Genomic DNA, 17441 nt, shown 5'->3' on the forward strand with positions numbered 1-17441 from the left:
TGTCATAGCTGTTTCATAGCAACCCTGGCCCCGGTGAAAGAATAGGATTCCCCTGTTCTGTAGAGTAAAGGGAATAGGCCAGGCCGAGAGACAGGGACAATTAGGCATCCTCTCCTGCACATTTCCTTGGCGCCTTTGGGAGGGAAGAGAGTCTAGAGGTAGAGAAGAGCCGCATTTAGTACGACCTGCCTTGCTCCTAAACATTTGGATTCTAAAAGGGCTTGAGGCCCTTGTCTTCATGAATTTTCACTTCTATTTGAACTTATACACGAACAGTGTTTCACACTTTCCAAAGTGTTTTTTTGTACACTGTCATTTGATGTTCAAAATGACCTTCCCGAAATAGGCAGGAAGGTTTTCATTTACAAAGGAGGAATTAGAAATAGAAAATTTAGGAAGGAGAAGTCACTTACCTTCCAGTCCAGAGTTTCTTAATCCTTTTTGTAGAAGGTTTAGGAGCATTGAGAGTCGGTAACTTAATTCAGGTTAATCCTTCTCTAAGACTTGTTATTTGATTTATTTGTCAGATTTAACTGGGATTTTGAAACCCTTTAAATTAGGTCCCACAATCTGGCGGGTGGGGAAAGAATGAGGAGAAGTCTGTCCTCGGTACATTGGAGGTAATTTGGTAATTCACTTCAGCTTCTGAAGTCTTCATCTGTGTCTTCCCAAGAGGTGCGTTTAAATTCATTACAAGGATGTGGAAAGAGTGGAGACCGGTAAGATGGTCGTTAACCAGCAGAGATGGGAAAGCAGGAACACTGGGGCCTTTCCCCTGCCCTGTGACCTCGCCTGGTGGTGAGGATTGGACTTGGGTGTGTTAAGTGGCAGTGTTTTATTGATAATGTATGCATCATATCTTTTGATTATGAAGGATACCTCATGTCGAAGGAACTGGGTTACAATCCCATAGAGGACGCAACTGGAGTACTTTGGGTGACAAAGTGAGGGTGATGAAATGTCACTGAGGCATGAAGACTTTGGCCATTAGTTTTATCCTTGGAAGTCTGGTGTTGGCCTTCTGTCTGCCTTTGGTGGTGACTTTATCTAAAACACTGGCCATCCCTAAGAAGCTACAAGAAGCCGTGGGGAAAGTCATTGTAAATGCCACAACCTGTACTGTCACCTGTGGTCTTGGCTACAAGGAGGAGACCGTCTGTGAGGTGGGCCCGGATGGAGTGAGGAGGAAGTGTACATCTCAGCGCTTGGAGTGTCTGACCAACTGGATCTGTGGGATGCTCCACTTCACCATTCTCACGGGAAGGGAGTTTGAGCTGAGCTGTCTGAGTTCAGACATCCTGGAGACCGGGCAGGAAGCTTTCCGCTTCACCTGGAGACTCGCTCGGGGCATCGTCTCGACTGATGATGAAGTCTTCAAGCCCTTCCGCGGCAGTTCCCACTTTGTGAAGTTTGAATCTGCCCAGGAGTATGACTCTGGGACCTACCGGTGTGATGTGCAGCTGCTAAAAAACTTGAGACTCGTCAAGAGGCTCTATTTTGGGCTGAGGGTCCTTCCCCGCAACTTGGTGAACCTGAATTTTCATCAGTCCCTTACTGAGGATCAGAAGTTAGTAAATGAAGGCCTAGAAATGAATCTGGGTAACCATTCCAGCCCTCACCGTCCACCATGGAGAAAGAAGGTGGTTATAGCCTTGGGAATAGGAATTGCCAGTGGAGTGATGGGTGGTGTGTTGGTGAGCATTGTCTTGTACAGGGCGCTGAGGGTGACCAGTAGTGCCAGCCTGAAGACCTGACAGGCCTTGCTCTTGGACTGGCTGCCTGATTGTGGATCAGCCAAGAGGGAGGGCTTCCAGGGCCAAGAGAGTGAGTGGGAGATGTGGAGACGGGGCTACATCATGGTAGTTGTGGGCAGGAATCCCGAACTTCTTGTGTCCAAGATGGATCTCTTCCTGAACTTCCCTGCCCGCTAGGTACCCAGGAGACCTGACTGCAGGCACCTCTCCTACTGCCCGGAAAACTTGTGTCTTCCGAGCCTGCATCCGTTTTCTGGGCTTCACAGCTCGTACGCCTCCTCACCTCTCCCTCCCTCTGAGCAGCGCGCTCACATAGATATGGGTATATTCATGATAGCTTTTCTAGTGAAAACATTTTTTCCTCTTCAATAAAAATGAGAGTGGCTGTATGGAGACCTAATCTTTTCTATTCTTTAGTTAAATTTTTCTGGAATTCGTTTAAATTGTCCCATGATTGGTCTAGCTTTTGTTTTCCTCAAATTTCTTAGTTTGAACAAACTGTGTTGTATGGGACATAGGCCCATGTGTGCCAGGGTGAAGGCTGGCAGTGACATCTGACTCAGTGGGTAATAGACCGTCACTAGATGTTAATGATCTGTCTGCCCCTCCCATGCCCCGCCCCCCCAGTGAATCTGCTGTGTTCAGTGTCACATTGATTTCTGGCGAAACACTGGAGTTTTCACCTGACAGGTTTCCCCTGAGAAGTTCTTGGCTCACTCCCTACTTTTCTCCTAGCTCTGTTGGTACCCTGAAGATCAAGTGTTTTCAGTTTCTTAGAGCAGCCAAGATGCCAGGCCACACAGACTGTGTCTGAGGTCATTGGCTTGTGCAACCGTCACGGTTGGCTGGTGGCCAACCGTCTGGGCACTGCTTTCCCTCACTTTTCTCTGCCTACAGAGGAGGTGGTAGAGTCCAAGACTTGGACCGTTGGTTCTCTTCGCCAGCGGTGTCTGACCCACTTGGATGAGCTTTTGAAATGTAAGATTCCTGACCCCAACCCCGAGGGTGCTAATTCACTTTCAATTATGGCCAATGGATCTCTGGGATTTCCTCTACTTTTAATTATTAAAAATGTCAAGCCTGTAGAAAAATCGAAAGAAAGGTTTGGTGGCACAAATAGACCTTTACCTAGAATCATCAACGTTGAACATTTTGCTACAATGATCTTCCTAAATGATACTGGTTTTACTGAGCCCCTTGAATGCCAGTCACAGACATCGTGACCCTCTAGTCCTAAGTCACGTGCGCATCTCCTAATAAGGGCGTTCTCCTGCATAACGTTCTTCTGCATAACTGCAGTATCTTCCTCACATCGAAGAAAACAAGCCATTCCCTAATCTGCTTGGTTTTTAAATTTTTTCCTAAAGTCTCGGAGGTTTTTAGTTTAATTCTTGATCCAGGATCAAATGAAGACGAACATGTTACACGCAGTTTTCCCGTGCACCTTATCTTATAGCAGACCCCTGCTATCCGAGTTGTTTTCTGTGACGTTGATTTGATTGAAGAGTCCAGCTAGGCCCGTTGTCTTGGGTGGTGTCCCACAATCCGTATTTGTCATTGTTCCCTAATAATTAGGTTTTGAGGAATAAATCCTAAACATTTGGACAAGAGCCATATATGTCAGTAGTGATATGTGCTTATTGCGGCATTTTGGGAGGCAGCTGGTATCAGGTGGCCCGCTAGTGGTGACCCCTCTCCAAAGCTGTGTGTACTTTTTCTGTTTGTTGTTAGTCTGTGGGGGGAAGGGCACAGACGTTCTGCAATCCATCTGTGATCCTTGCCTTGTTGTGACTTGTTGGGGAGGGCAGCGTGATGATTCCCGAGATCCGTCATCTCTGTGTAATTAACTGGTTCTCTGTGGAGAAGAGGCGCTCTTTATTTTTGAGGTCTCAATGACTTCTCTTTCTTATTCAGCGAATTATATGTAATCCATTTGTGTTGTCATAAATTTGATGTTCAAATTGCCCCCAATTTTGGCCATTGGGAGTCCCTTCAAGTTAGTTCTTTTATCCTTTCAATGTGACCACATTTGACTTTGAGTATGACCTCGCTTGCTAGTACAGCAGGGTGTCTTGGGTCCACCCTTGGACTTTCCTTACTCCAAACCTGAACCTGCTGCCTCCAGGGAGCCCTGACTGCTTGTGGTGTGGGGAGCAGCACTGAAAACCCCAGGCCTGGGGGCTTAGATGGGTTCATTGCTACCCGGGAGTCACTGCCTGGGCCCTTCCAGTGCCCTAGTTATGAATAAGATATGAATAAGTCATGACCTCAAAGCACCTGTGTTATATAGAAGTTTTACAGGTGATTCTGATTTATCTTGAAGATTGAGAGCCACCAGCCTAGGCCCACACACAGGGAGTCTTTAGTATTGGTCTTATTTTGAAAAGATCTTAATTTTCCACATGCCCCCCCCACCACCACCACCACCATTCTCTCTGCCTCAGAGGAGATGGGTTTCCGAAAACCTGGGTCCTGTCCCTGTGCCACACCTGTGTCATGGAACAAGCTGACTGACCCCTAGTGGTCCTCCTCTTTGAAATGTGTGATTGTAAGGTTCAAGTGAGGTCCTGTGAATGGAATGGAACTGCTTGGTAAGCCGTGAAGGACTGGACATGAGCTGGGCAGAGTCGTTACTGACACACATCACTTTGTTACTGGACAGCTTGCTGAAGCAGCTGGGAGAACTTGCTATGCTTGACCGTAAAATGTCTTTGTAGGTAACTCAGAATCACATTGCTGAGGAGGGAGGAGGAGCGGGGCATGCTTTCACGTTTTACAGATGGAGAGACTGGGACTTAAGTCACGTTCCCAGTAAGCCAGTGGTCTGGCACGGATGGAATATCGTACAGCTCTAGGTTTGTAGCCCTCTGCATTGGTCTTGAATTTTGACTCTGAGGGTGTGAAGGGATTGAACAGGGGAGAAAACAAAAGACTCAGGTGTGTTAGTATACCCAAACCCAAATCAGTTCATTGAATTCTGTGCATGTAATCTTCCTCTGAGGGTCAAGGAAATGCTGACTGGACTAAAATCCGGGTTCCAGAGTGGCCAGTGGTCCAAGTAACCCCTTGGGTGCAAAGTGGAAGGGTTGAGCCTGCTGTGTTCCCATCTGTGCTGGCCTCTTCTGGGGGCTCACTGTCAGCCTGGGCTGCTGCTGACCAGGCCCTGGGCACAGGGCTAAGCAGAGTGGTGGAGCCCTGCCTGCTTGGTGTGGAACTGCCAGAATGCGTGTAGTGCTGCACAGGTGTGTCACTGCACGGGCACTTGGTGGGCGTTTGTTGAGTGCATGAGAGAATGTTGTAGCCAGAACTGCCTAGGAATTCAGCTTCTTTGGCTGCTGTGAGCAGACACTAGAGGCCCTTAGCAGACACTAGAGTCTCCAGGTGGCAGCCACTCCATCTCGGCAAGGAGAAGACTTCCTTTGAGTGCAGTTGGGTCAGTACTTCCAACATCTTAAATATCAGGGCACCTTGCAGGAGCACCATCCCGTGACAGGGTGAAGGGTGAAGTTACTGGATGCAAGTCTGGGGTCAGGGAACAGGATGAGGAGGTTGCTTTAGCCTGATGATAAAAACAGCCACAGCTGGTGCCAGCTCCCTCTGCAGGTTGAGAAACCACCTTTATTTAAGAACTGACTGCTACCAGCGTCAGTAACTATCATCACAATAAATACAAGAGACAGACAACAAACAGGCCAGCAGGAATGGTTCCATTTGAACAAAAAACGAGTCACGTCAGTGCCTGATGAAGCCCTGGGCCTTGCCGAGCTGGGAGCTTTAATACGCTCTGCAGGCCCTGGATAGGCTGCGAACGTTGGAGTCCGGGGGCCAAGGCAGGGCACAGCCCAGCTAGGAGCACTGGGTTTCCTGGGGCTCTCCGCAAGGCTACCTGATGCATTTTCCAGCTCCGGTTTCCCTCTGTTCTCCCTTCCCAAAGCCATTTACATACATATACTGCGACCAGGCACTCTTTCCATGGGGCTCTTTGAAGTCCCTTAAAAATGCCCATCTAATCCCTCGCACCACTTGCCTCTGGCCACCTCATTTGTTCCCAGGACAGAGCCCAGGTTAGGATGACGCAGGAAAATGGGGCACCACTCCTGGGCTTCAAGGCCAAGGTTGACACCTCTATCCCTGTGACAGAGGAGCCCAGTGGCAGTCATGTTCTAAGGAAGAGAAGAGTCCTCTGGCCGAGGGAGGGATGCAGGGAGTACAACATCCCTAGTCAGCTTGGGCCCTTGTCCAGGGCACAGACTGGGCGGTGCCTGGGGCTGCCGAGAGGCGGTGCATGCTGGGAAACGTGCCAGGGTGCAGCTTCTCCCTCAGTGCCTGACGGCACTGCAGGGGCCACAGCGCACTGGCACTCTGAGACTCTCCCTGTACTGAGCACCTTGTGGTTCTAAGCATCTCAGTCCTGGAAGGACACCCTGTGCCATCTCCCCACCCCTCCAGTCCTCACCTAACCTGGACTCCAGAGGAAGGGCTGTCAAAATTCCTCACAGCTTCCTTGGAGAGGAAGTAGCTTGTTGCTCTTCCGTGGTCTCGTTGCAGAGGCGATTCTGTCTCCCCATTTTATCAGAAGAAAAGCATCCCCCACCCTTCGCCACAAGGCCCTTCTGCTCCCTGGCACTGTCTATCATTTGAGGCACGTAGTCAACCTGACCTTGCTGGGCCCAGTCCTCTATCCAGAGAGAGCTGTCCTCCCTGAGGACAAGGTGTATGTGGAATCAGAGCAGTGAGGACCAGGCAGCCAAGGTCATGGTGAGGGGCCCTGCAGGCTGAGCCCAAGTGTGTACAGAATGGAGAAACTCGCCCAGCGCCCTGCAGTGGTGTCTGCAGGCTGTCTCTGTCCCTAGCCCCCAAGGCACTTAGTGGCCACTAAACTGGGGTAAAGGACTTGTTCATGGCTGTCCCCTTTGCTGCCTCTCTGGAGCCTGGAATGAGAGAGGAGAGACCCAGAATGGAGTCGCGACCACAGCAGGGCTGAGCCCCCTCAACTGCCCGAGCCCTTCCAAGCAAAGAGGACAATCAGAGGCCCCTTGGGCAGGAAGGAAATCTGAGAAACCATCTAATCTCTTCTGCCTGCAGCAAGCTCCTACACTGGCACTCCAACGAGAGGCTATTACATTCGACAAGCCTGCGTGTCCTCAGGTCACCTACTGTTTTATTAAACCTGAGCTCTACCCGAAATCTCAGGCTGCCAGACATGGCTTTAGTTTAGTTTTGCTCCCGCCGAGCAGCCGCCCCTGACAGTGGCTGGGTTTTCTTGGGGCTGAGTTTTCCTAGTTGACATCCCTCCTCAGCTTCCCAGCAGGCCTGTCTTCCTCCCTTTTGCTAATGGGCCTCCTTAGAACCAAGACACTTGGTTGTCTTTTACTCAAGCAAGCTTAGGGACTGCAGCCTCTAGCTGCATTGGTTCGGTTCTGTGCCCAGCCAGCTCATCCCTCTTGGCCAGCACTGATACCTGTCCCCTGCTCTCCCTGCGCCGGCCTGAGGCAGTGAGGACAGAACCAGCTAAACCTCAGGAGAGGGTTCCTTTCTTTGGGCATCCCCCCTTTGATGGAGCTGGCCATGGATAAACCACAGCCATGGAGGTCAGCATGGATGCTAGACGGAGTTTGGGGTCCCTATAATGGAGTGGCCGCATAGCTGAGCCCCCAGCACATTGCGTGGGGGGATGGATGGGAGTAGGCGAGGAGGGTGAGATCTGATGTCCTGGCTGGTGGGCCAGGGGTGGTGCAGTGGCGGTGGGGAGACGAGGTGTGGACTTACATTTTTAAAAAACGAGTGGGTAAAAACATCAACATAAACCTGCCCAGGAAAATAGAGCAGGACTTAAAAGTTTAAAAAACCATAGCAAAATAGAGCTCTAACTATAAACTACAGAAATCAGGCTTAGGGGGCCTGTCCCCTACAGGATACCTGTCCTGCTGCTCCTGGATGTTCAGGGCCACCTGTCAGAGCACAGGTTGTGTTGCCACTACTGCCTGGATTTGGGGACCGCTGTCCTTGCTGTGGCCTCTTCTCAGAGCAAAGGCAAGGGGGACGAGGGCTCAAGCCAGCACTGCGTATGGAGGTCCTAGCAGGAGCTGGGCCCAGAAGGCAAAGAAGGACCGATGTCTCCTATAGTCTGCCCACACCTGGGGCTGGGACCCAGCTAGGCCGTTTAACCCCATGATCACCCACCAGAACCTCTTGGAGCAGAGTTTTCACAGCCCACCCTCCTTGACCACCACAGTAACCAGGCCCTGGCCATTCAGCACTGTCCCTCCTCTGGGTAAATGAGGACACTAGAGACTCCAGTCCTTATCTGAGCCCCGTCACTGTCACACTATGTGACCCTGGGAAGTTCAAGCTCAGTTTCTCCATCTGTGAAGTGAGAGGCTTGGATAAGGTGAGCCCTAAAGCCTCTTCCAGCTCCGATGTTCTGACTGGCAATATACCCAGAGCATTTATTAACCTTTTTCTTCTGGGAAAAGGCAAAAGAGTGGTTCCAGGCATCCAGGAACAGGTCTGGCCAGGTGGTCCTGGGTGTTCCTGGGAGCAGGCAGGGCCACATGTATCTGCTGTCCTTCTCAGAAGGCTCCTGACTCCGTAACACATGGAACTGATGCCGTTTACTCTCCCAGGCATGAGGGGGCTGTGCTGGGAGAGCAGAGTCTTGGGGCCTGCAGGCCGAGCTGGAGGAAGAGGGCAGCACATGCCCCCTGTCTCAGGTCTCCTGCCTGATCCCTGGAGGGACTGTGCAGGATGGGTCTTGGTGGGGAGGGGCCTCCCCAAGATAAGCCCTTTAGTCACCCAGCCACCTGTGGTGGACTCTGTCACTCGGGGGTGACAGGGTTGGGTTGGCAGTGTTGGCTAAGAGGGTGCGTCAGGCCAAGTGTGGTGCCCCTCTCCCCCAGGTGTCCTGGCTTCTCAGCCCTTGTGGGCCCTCAGCGCCAGAAGTCTGGAGTGCCATCCCCCTTAGCTGCAGGGCCGGGCTCCTTGGCCTCAGACATTGGGCACTGGTGCTCGGCCACCTGGCCAGGTGGCAAGGGCCTCCAGGGAGCCATGGAGGGCTGTGTCAGGGTCCATTCACAGTGCCCCCTGAGAAAGTCAGCAAGTCCTTGGTCCCAGGGCTGGCTCTGGGCTGGGGGATGTCTGCATGTGTGCCTCGTCCCCCTTAGGCCCAGTCCCATCCAGTGTTCCCGAGGGCCTGGGCCTCTGCTCTCAGGGGACAAAGTTCACATGCAGTACCCAGGTGCCGTCTCCACAGACGTGCAGCTGGATGCTTCCGACCCCTTCCCGCAGGCCTGTTCCGGCCACCCAGGCAGCCTAGCAGGCCCAGGTGAGGGCTCGGTGCCACCATGGAAGTTACTGCCTAGTGCCTCTTGATTTAAAGAAAAAAATCCTCACGTGGGTTCTACCCTGTGGCAGAACATGACATACCTACCTCCTACAAAAAGGGCAGTGTCTAAAGTAGGTATTTAAAGCCAGCCGTTCTCAGGCACAGTGTTGGGCCATCTTGGCATCAGGAAGGGACCGGGGCCAGCGGGCTGCGTCCATCAGAGGTGGGTGTCGGCCATGGTGGAGAGGGCGGGGGCCGGGTCAGAGCTCCAGGCAGCCCATGAGGATCAGCATCGCCAGGGAGTGCGAGAGGACGGCGCCGGAACGCGGGGCTGGGCAGACTGCTGAGTTTTCCACCATCATGCTGGTGCCTAAAAGCAAGGGACAGAAGTGGGGGGCTGGGTTGGCTGGGCCCCGCCCCACCCCACCCCCTCTCTGGATGAATCCAGACCTGTCCATGGGGGCTCGCAGAGGGCAGCTTTGGAGATGCAGTGTGATCTCAGCCCCACTCCTATAGGACTTGTAGGGCCTTGGCTTTGTGGTCCTTAGCCTCCCCTGTACCCCCTGAAAAGAGCACACATTTCCCCAGCCTTCGGGGGTACTAGGGTTGGGGGAGGGGGAGCAAGGGCAGGTCCAGGACTACTCTGCACTTGGCTCCTGCTTGCTTTCCTCTTTCCCCTTGAGGGTCTGGCAGGACTGGAGTTGGCTTGAGTGTGAAAGATTCCCTCCCCGGGCATCTGAATGGGCCCTAATACTCCTGGGGGACTGGGTGGGGAGGCAGCACCTCCACTCCTAGAGATGTGGACTTGCGCAGGGGTTCCGTCCCCACCAGGGCCCGTGGTCCGGATCTGCACCAGGGCATGGCCGTTGTCTTCGGGAACTGCGATTTCTATCCAGTTCTTGCTGGTGAAGTGGAGCGAGGCGGTTGGGTGTAAGTCATTCTGGTACAGCATCTGTGGGAAGAAGGTTAAGCCGGGTGCAGCTACTTAACCAAGGCTGATTCTTCTCTCTTCCCCAGCTCCAGGCTCTGGGAGGAGCCCCTGTAGTTCCAGGCCCTGTAGTGCCTGCCTCCTCATACCTCCTGTTTCAGGTCGACCAGGACCTGGCTCTTGAACAAGAGCCTCAAGGCTGGAGAAAAGCTTGCAAGCAGCTGTACTGTTTTGGCAGACCCCTTAGGCTAGGAGCACCCCAGATTTCACCTAGTCCATTGCTGCCCCCATGAGGGGCACACACACTGAGGCAGGACAGTAGGAAGCTGGGGAAATTCCTTGACAAGTGGAATAAGGGAAACTGAGAAAAGAATTGAACGAGGCCAAGCAAGTTGAACAATTTACAGCGAGTTAATGAATCCCAAGGTTTTGTCTTCCCTAAGGACAATAAGAAGCACATGGTTTACACATTCCCGTCCCTCTTTGACGATGTTCTTTAAAAGTGAAACTAACCAGAAAATAACCTTGACCCCTCTATACACACATTTCAATGAATCAACATATTGAGGACACGTCTGGAAAGCTAATGAACATTCTGGAAGGCCCTCCCCTGAGACCTCCCCTAGGATTCCCAAAAGCCAAAGGAAGCTGAAAAGCCTCAAGACAAAGGACCCGGCTCCGCTCTCTCTAGAGCATGCTCACACCTTTCTCCCTTTAGCAAGTATCTCTGCTCTTTTCCCTAAACTTGAGGGGTCCCCACTAGACTTGCAACCAGGGGAGCAGTGGGCAGCAGCAACTCGTCTGGGGCTAATCCCCTGGCGCCGTCTCCAAGGCCCCCTTTTCTCCGACTTCCCAGTGGGCCGACTGCAGCCCCACTTTGGCTCCCTTCGGCGGCTGCGCCTTTTGGCTCTCAGCAGCTCATCGTGCAGCCCAGCGCGGTCCACTTCTTCCCTACAACGCTTTTCAAAGGTCGAAGCAGTCCGCCTAGGCTGTCCTGTCGCTTCTCTGTCCTAAGCCTTTCCTTCATTTCACTGTCCCCAGCTTTAAGAAACGTACTCTTGAAGTCACCTGGACTGTGTTGTGAACTTGCCCGCACGAGGTCAAGAACCCACACACTCTGAGCCAGCCCGAGGCGGATCCCTCAGGCCCAGCCCCGTCCAGTAACAGCACTGCCTGCCCCCTTTCTTATGGTCTCTACTGCCAGTTACCTGGAGAACCGCTCCCGCACCTCCCCGCAGTCACAGACTGCGTCCGTGCCTACCTCAGCTGGCTCCCGCTAGAAACGGCAGCCCTCCTGTGTGCCCCGGTAATGCAGCTGGGCTGCTCCTCCCCATCTAGTGCCGGGCCGATCCCTTTCTTACCTTATAGCCAGTGACTGCAGACTCATTTCGGAGAGGGACCACGGGGTCCCACTTAATACTAAGTCTGGAGCTCAAGAAAGTCCAGGAGATGTTGCCAGGAGGTCGCTGCGGAGCTGCCAGAGGAGGGAGGAAGTTGGGCAACTTCTGAACGTCTTCTCCCCACCCGCCCCCGCTTTAGCCAGGCTTTTCATAAACGTCTGCCTCGGCAGTTAGACCCAGAACATTTGGTCACAGCTGCCTAAGACACAAGCCCATGAAAATGCAAAGTCTGGGGAAGAGAGAGCCATTCAGAAGCCGTGAACTCCACTCCCTCATTTTCTTTGGGCTTGCTGCCCTGTTCCAGTCCAGCCCGGGGCTTCTGGGCTAAAGCAGGTGTCCCCCAACCTTGGGCTGTGGACCAGTACCCTTCCAGGCCTGTCCGGAACCAGGCTGCACTGCAGGAGATGAGCATGAACACAATGCACTGGAATCATCCCAAAGCCCTCCCCCCAACCCTGGGCTGTGGAAAAACTGCCTTCCCCAAGACCTGTCCTTGGTGCCAAACGGTTGGGACCGCTGGGCTAGAGCATCTGTCTTGTGCTGGAGGACACAGGCACCCCCCACCCCAAACACACACCCCTCCCTCACCCTGGGCCAACAGACTCACGGGGCTTCATGGTCGTGGCATTGGCAGAAGGGCTGGTGGGCCCAGTGCCTGCTCGGTTGTAGGCCCGAACGGTCACATGGTACTTGGTGTTGGGGTGCAGGTCAGTGACCCGAGCACTGGTGTCCAGCCCTGCTGTCCTCACTCGGTCAGCGGCTGCTTCTTTGTCCCCAACTTTCCAGTAGCGAATCTGAAGGGGACCGGGACACCCTAGGGTGAGCAATCAAGTTCAGGACCTCAGAGCCCCCTGACCCTGGCCCTGGCCACCTACATTCTCTTCCTCTCCTGCTCACTCTGGTCCTTGTGAGTCAGTCTTTTTTTTTCTTTTAATTGGTTTTAGAGCGAGAGAGGAAGGAGGTGCAGAGAGAGAGAAAGGGGTGGGGGGAGAGAGAGAGAGAGAGATGGATTTGTTCTACTTACTTATGCATTCATTGATTGATTCTTTTTTTAAACATAAATTCATTTTTAAATTTTTAAGTTAAATATATTTCATTGATTATGCTATTACAGTTGTCCCATTCCCCCCCCATTTATTCCTCTCCACCCTGCACACCCCCTCCCACCCACATTTCCCACCTTTTTAGTTCATGTCCATGTGTCATATATACAAGTTCTTTGGCTTCTACATTTCCTATACTACTCTTACGCTCCCCCTGTCTATTTTGTACCTACCATTTATGATCTTATTCTCTGTACCTCCCCCCCCACTCCCCTGCTGATAACCCTCCATATGATCTCCATTTCTGTGATTCTGTTCCTGTTCTAGCTGTTTACTTAGTTTGTTGTTTTTGTTTTAGGTTTGGTTGTTAATAACTGTGAGTGTGTTGGCATTTTGTTGTTCATACTTTTTATCTTCTTTTTCATAGAAAAGTCCATTTAAAGCTTCTTATAATTAGGGGATGGGTGATGATGAACCTTTAACTTGACCTTATCTGGGAAGCACTTTATCTGCCCTACCATTCTAAATGACAGGTTTGCTGGATAGAGTAATCTTGGATGTAGGTCCTTGGCTTTCATGACTTTAAATACTTCTTCCCAGCCCCTTCTTGCCTGCAAGGTCTCTTGAGAAATCAGCTGACAGTTTGATGGGAACTCCTTTGTAGGTAAATGTTTCCTTTTCTCTCGCTGCTTCTAGGATTCTCTCCTTCATTTGAATCTTGGCTAATGTAATTATGATGTGCCTTGGTGTGTTCCTCCTTGGGTCCAACTTCTTTGGGACTCTCTGAGCTTCCTGGACTTCCTAGAAGTCTATTTCCTTTGCAGATTGGGGAAGTTCTCCTTCATTTGTTCAAATAAGTTTTCAATTTCTTGCTGTTCCTCTTCTTCTGGCACTCGTATAATTCAGATGTTGGAACGTTTAATGATGTCCTAGAGATTCCTAAGCCTCTCCTCATTTTTTTGAATTCTCGTTTCTTCATTCTTTTCTGGTTGAATGTTTCTTCCTTCTGGTCCACCGTTGATTTGAGTCTTGGTTTCCTTCCCATCACTGTTGGTTCCCTGTACATTTCCCTTTATCTCACTTAGCATAGCCTTCATTTTTTCCTCTAATTTGTGACCATATTCAACCAATTCTGTGAGCATCCTAATCACCAGTGTATTGAACTGTGCATCTGATAAGTTGGCTACCTCTTCGTTCGCTTAGTTGTATTTTTTCTGGGGCTTTGTTCTGTTCTTTTGCTTGGGCCATTGTTTTTGTCTTACCATGCCTGTTACGTAGTGAGGGGCAGAGCCTTAGGTGTTCACCAGGGCAGGCTAACCCAGGTCCCTGGGTTGTGACACTGTGTGGGGGGCAGGGGTCCAAGAGAGAACAATGGCGCTTGCTCTGCTCTCTGCTGGATTCCAGCCACTACCCCCACTCCCCACAGTCAAATTGGGCCCTTCTGGTGCTGATTCCCAGGTGGGTGCACTTCTGTGCATTCTAGGACCCCGTGGGTCTCTCCCAGGAACTCCCCTGTGAGGCTGGGATTTCCTCCCACTGCTGCTGGAGGGTTGAGCCTCACAGGTGTTTTCAGTCAGAGGTTTGAGGCTTTATTTCCCCATGCTGGAGCCCTGGGTTGCTCAGTGTGTCTTGCTCCCCAGTTGTTCCTCCCAGCTTATCTGCACATGAATGTGGGACTGCCCAGTCCACAATCCACCGCCTCGCCAGGTCTGCCTGCTGCTGCCTTGCTGTGAGTCCTCTCCACCCAGCTACCCGTCTCTACCCCTCCTACCTGTCTGGATGAATGTTTCTTCTTTAACTCCTTGGTTGTCAGACTTCCATACAGTTTGATTTCTGTCAGTTTTGGTTGTTTTTTGTTTTTAAATTGGTTGTTGTCCTTTTGGTTGTGCGAGGAGGCACAGTGTGTCTACCTACGCCTCCATCTTCGCCGAGAGTCCTCATTGGTTGATTCTTATATGTGCCCTGACTGGGGATGGAACCCATGGCTTTGTGGTATCAGGATGAAGCTTTAACCAACTGAGCTACCTGACCAGGGCATGACTCAGTCTTGAGTCTCAGAAGCTGGACACTGGATCAAGAGCTTCAAGAGAGTAGGGACCCGTCCGTGAGGATAAGCCCTTGCTGCCTTGCCAGTGCCCACCAGGGAGCTGGTGGTGGCCGATGCGAGTGGGGGATGGGCACATGATCTACTGGAACCTAACCTACATGCTTATTTACAGGTTATGAGTTGCATATTTGCACTTGCAAAGTTGTCCCCCAAGTCCCAGCCAATTTATAATGGCTGCCAAAAAAGCACAAACCCCTTTCAATAGCCATCATAATATGAAGACCTGTGGACTATTCTTCCAACTCAGAGGTGGAGCTGGGAGTCCCGTCCTCAGTGGTGCTGGTCTGACCTGCTGTGCTACAGCGGTCGTGTTAACCCCAGCACTAGTAACCAGGCCTGAGGACTCTTCCTTAGGCAGAGACACGTGACATTCCTTGCTTTTCTTTCTCCCCTTCCTTTCCCTCCTCCTACTCCACACGCACCCTCGTGTGGGCTCATCAGTGGTCCAGGGCTCAGGCCAGAAACTGCCGGCCAGCATTTCCTGGGGACACAATGACCAGTTAGTACATAGAGAGGCCATGCTATTCTCTGAGGCCTGAGGGTGCTACGCTAGCTGGACTCTGGCGTGAAAGGGACAGGCCATGCCCCTTCCAGAACCTGCCCCTCCTCCCCTAGGTGCCCACGACTTCCAGTGCTGGGGCGAGCCTCGCCTTTACGTCGAGGCCTGCCCTCCCCAGCGAGCGCCAGCTGTGGGGCTTAGCTAAGGCTGCATCTAGAATGCTACTCAGACTGGGTGCCGTTTGCCATGTTAGCAAATGAGTGATCCAGGAAGGAGTGACTGGTGAGCTGTGAGGTGCGCCCCACCCCGGCCTTGAAACCTCCCCGGCCCCGGTTCAGTGCTCACCTCATACCCCAGGAGGATCCCATTCATGTCCTGTTGCACAGGTTCCCAGGTCACGTTCATTTCTGAGGATGAGACCCCCTTCGCCCAGACCTTGGTAGGGGCCACCCTGGGCTCTGGGGATTGATAAAAAATGGGTTTGGATTCCTGGGGTTTCCCTGTGTCCTAGAGTGGGACAGCCCTCGCTGAGGACTTTTTAGCCCAGGGTCCAGAGTAAAGGCCACGGCTGTAGAGGGGTGTTGATGGGGGGGCAGGGAAGGAAACCGGAGAGGCCCCCTCCTCCTTCCGCAGGCCTGAGAAGGAGACCAGATAGCAAGGGCTAGAAACGAGGCCAGTGGCTGAAAACCCAGGCTGTCTTTCCTCCCCACTGTAGAACTGAGGAGGTGTGGGGGATGGGGAGTACAAGCAGTTGGGGTGGGGTGCAAGATCGGTCCAGGGGGCGACCCACCTTCCTCAGCCGAGTACACAAGGGCCGTGAGGCTCTCAGGCCCATCCCCACGGTGGTTGTAGCTTCGAATCTTGACCTCAAAAGGTGTGTAGGGCCGGACGCTCTCATTGCTGTAGACGAAGTACTGGGTGTCGGCGCCGAGCACCCTGGCGGTCTGCCAGCTTGTGCTGCCCTGCCTGCGGAAGGACAGCAGGTAGCCGAAGCCATCTCCGTTCTGGTACTCCCGTGACATGGGCTGAGGGGCAAGAGTGTGGCATGGGTGAAGGGCCTCGGGTGCATTTCCTGCTCATCCCCCAGCCCGACCCAACTTCACCAGGACGCATGCGCCTGTGGTGGTTTGCATCCTGTGTGGGTCCTCCTGCGAGAGGCAGCAGGTGCTGGGGAGGGAGGGCACATCCACTCTTGAGCGGACTGTGCAGTGGCTCCGTCTGGGTCCGCCCTGCACGCCCGAGGTGAGGCAGCGTGGGGTAAGGGAGGCACCCAGAGAACGGGAGGCACACGCTGCCTCTGTCCTTGCAGCTTACCGTCCAGTTGACAACGAGCTCTCCAGGGGCGCCACCGCCTCCGCTGAGTCCTGAGGGTGCCACCGAGGGGGCTGTCAGGGCCAAGGGACACAGATGTGGCTTGTTAATGGAAGTGAGGGGACAGAAGCCCTGGGCCTAAGCCTGTAAGTATCCTAGGATGGGGACACCCCTTCGGAAGGGCCTCGACTGTCCTCGAGCAGTCCCTGTGGACGTGGGCTCGGCAGTCAGGCAGGCCTGAGGTCGAATCCTTCTGCGCCATTTACTAGCTGTGTTTCCCTGAGCAACTTACTTAACCCCTCTGAGCCTGATTCCCCTCCATAAGATGAGGATAATGTGTGTCTCAAAGGGCTGCGAAGAGAATAACATCAAACAAGAGTGGTTAGACTTCCGGCCAAGATGGAGGCGTAGGTGGAAATACTGTGCCTCGCACAACCGAGTTTAAAGACAACAAAGTTTTAGTAACAAAAACACAACCAAAACACAGAAAATTGAACTGTACGGAAGTCCAACAACAACAAACCATTCAGCCAGACTGGTAAGAGGGGTGGAGCCAGTGGCTGGCAGAGCAGGGTTGCACAGAAAAAATTGGCCAGACCGATGCAGGCACACGCAGGCGCGGTTGGCAGATCCCAGGCGTGGGGTGGCAATGGGTGGACCCAGTGAGGGTGCAGGGCAGCTGGCTGACCGTGGTTACACATTTGTGCACATGTAAACCAGGCGAAGGAGCGAGCAGTGAGACAGACCGTGCAAGCCCCAGTGGCTTGTGGGAAGCAGCAGAGGGGACCACCGTTGCCCCTCTCTGACCCCGCCCCCACATACAGTGTCACAACCCAGTGACCTGGGTTGCCCTGCCCTGGTGAACACCTAGGGCTCTGCTCCTCATACAAAACAGGCGTGAAGAGACCAAAACATTATGGCTCAAGAACAGCTCAAAGCCCCAGAGCCAATAATTCTAAGCGACCAAGAGATAGTCAACCTTTCGGATGCACAGTTCAAAATACTGGTGATCAGGATGCTCACAGAACTGGTAGATTATAGTCATAAATTAGAGGAACATATGAAGGCTAAACTA

At 52.6% G+C, this 17441-nt stretch overlaps 2 protein-coding genes across 2 annotated transcripts in view; one reads left to right on the forward strand and one right to left on the reverse strand.

Annotated features, from left to right (window-relative positions):
- The first annotated feature begins 350 nt into the window (after positions 1-350).
- Positions 351-2137, forward strand: TMEM81 (transmembrane protein 81). Its single transcript, XM_037067084.1, has one exon. The coding sequence runs from the start codon at positions 972-974 to the stop codon at positions 1752-1754; it is 783 nt and encodes a 260-aa protein (XP_036922979.1). The 5' UTR covers positions 351-971; the 3' UTR covers positions 1755-2137.
- Positions 2138-5286: 3149 nt separating this feature from the next.
- The window catches only part of CNTN2 (contactin 2), a 35721-nt gene continuing 23566 nt past the window's right edge, over positions 5287-17441 (reverse strand). Inside the window, exons 17-23 of the mRNA XM_037067144.1 lie at positions 16370-16440; positions 15846-16080; positions 15401-15513; positions 12014-12200; positions 11368-11480; positions 9862-10030; positions 5287-9448 (exon numbers count right to left, since the gene is read on the reverse strand). Coding sequence (XP_036923039.1) covers positions 9339-9448; positions 9862-10030; positions 11368-11480; positions 12014-12200; positions 15401-15513; positions 15846-16080; positions 16370-16440 — 998 coding nt within the window. The 3' untranslated portion in view covers positions 5287-9338. The remainder of the gene's footprint in view (positions 9449-9861; positions 10031-11367; positions 11481-12013; positions 12201-15400; positions 15514-15845; positions 16081-16369; positions 16441-17441) is intronic.

Source organism: Sturnira hondurensis, unplaced genomic scaffold, assembly GCF_014824575.4.
Source record: "Sturnira hondurensis isolate 20B ecotype Veracruz unplaced genomic scaffold, ASM1482457v3 Scaffold0017082, whole genome shotgun sequence".
Classification (NCBI taxonomy): domain Eukaryota; kingdom Metazoa; phylum Chordata; class Mammalia; order Chiroptera; family Phyllostomidae; genus Sturnira; species Sturnira hondurensis.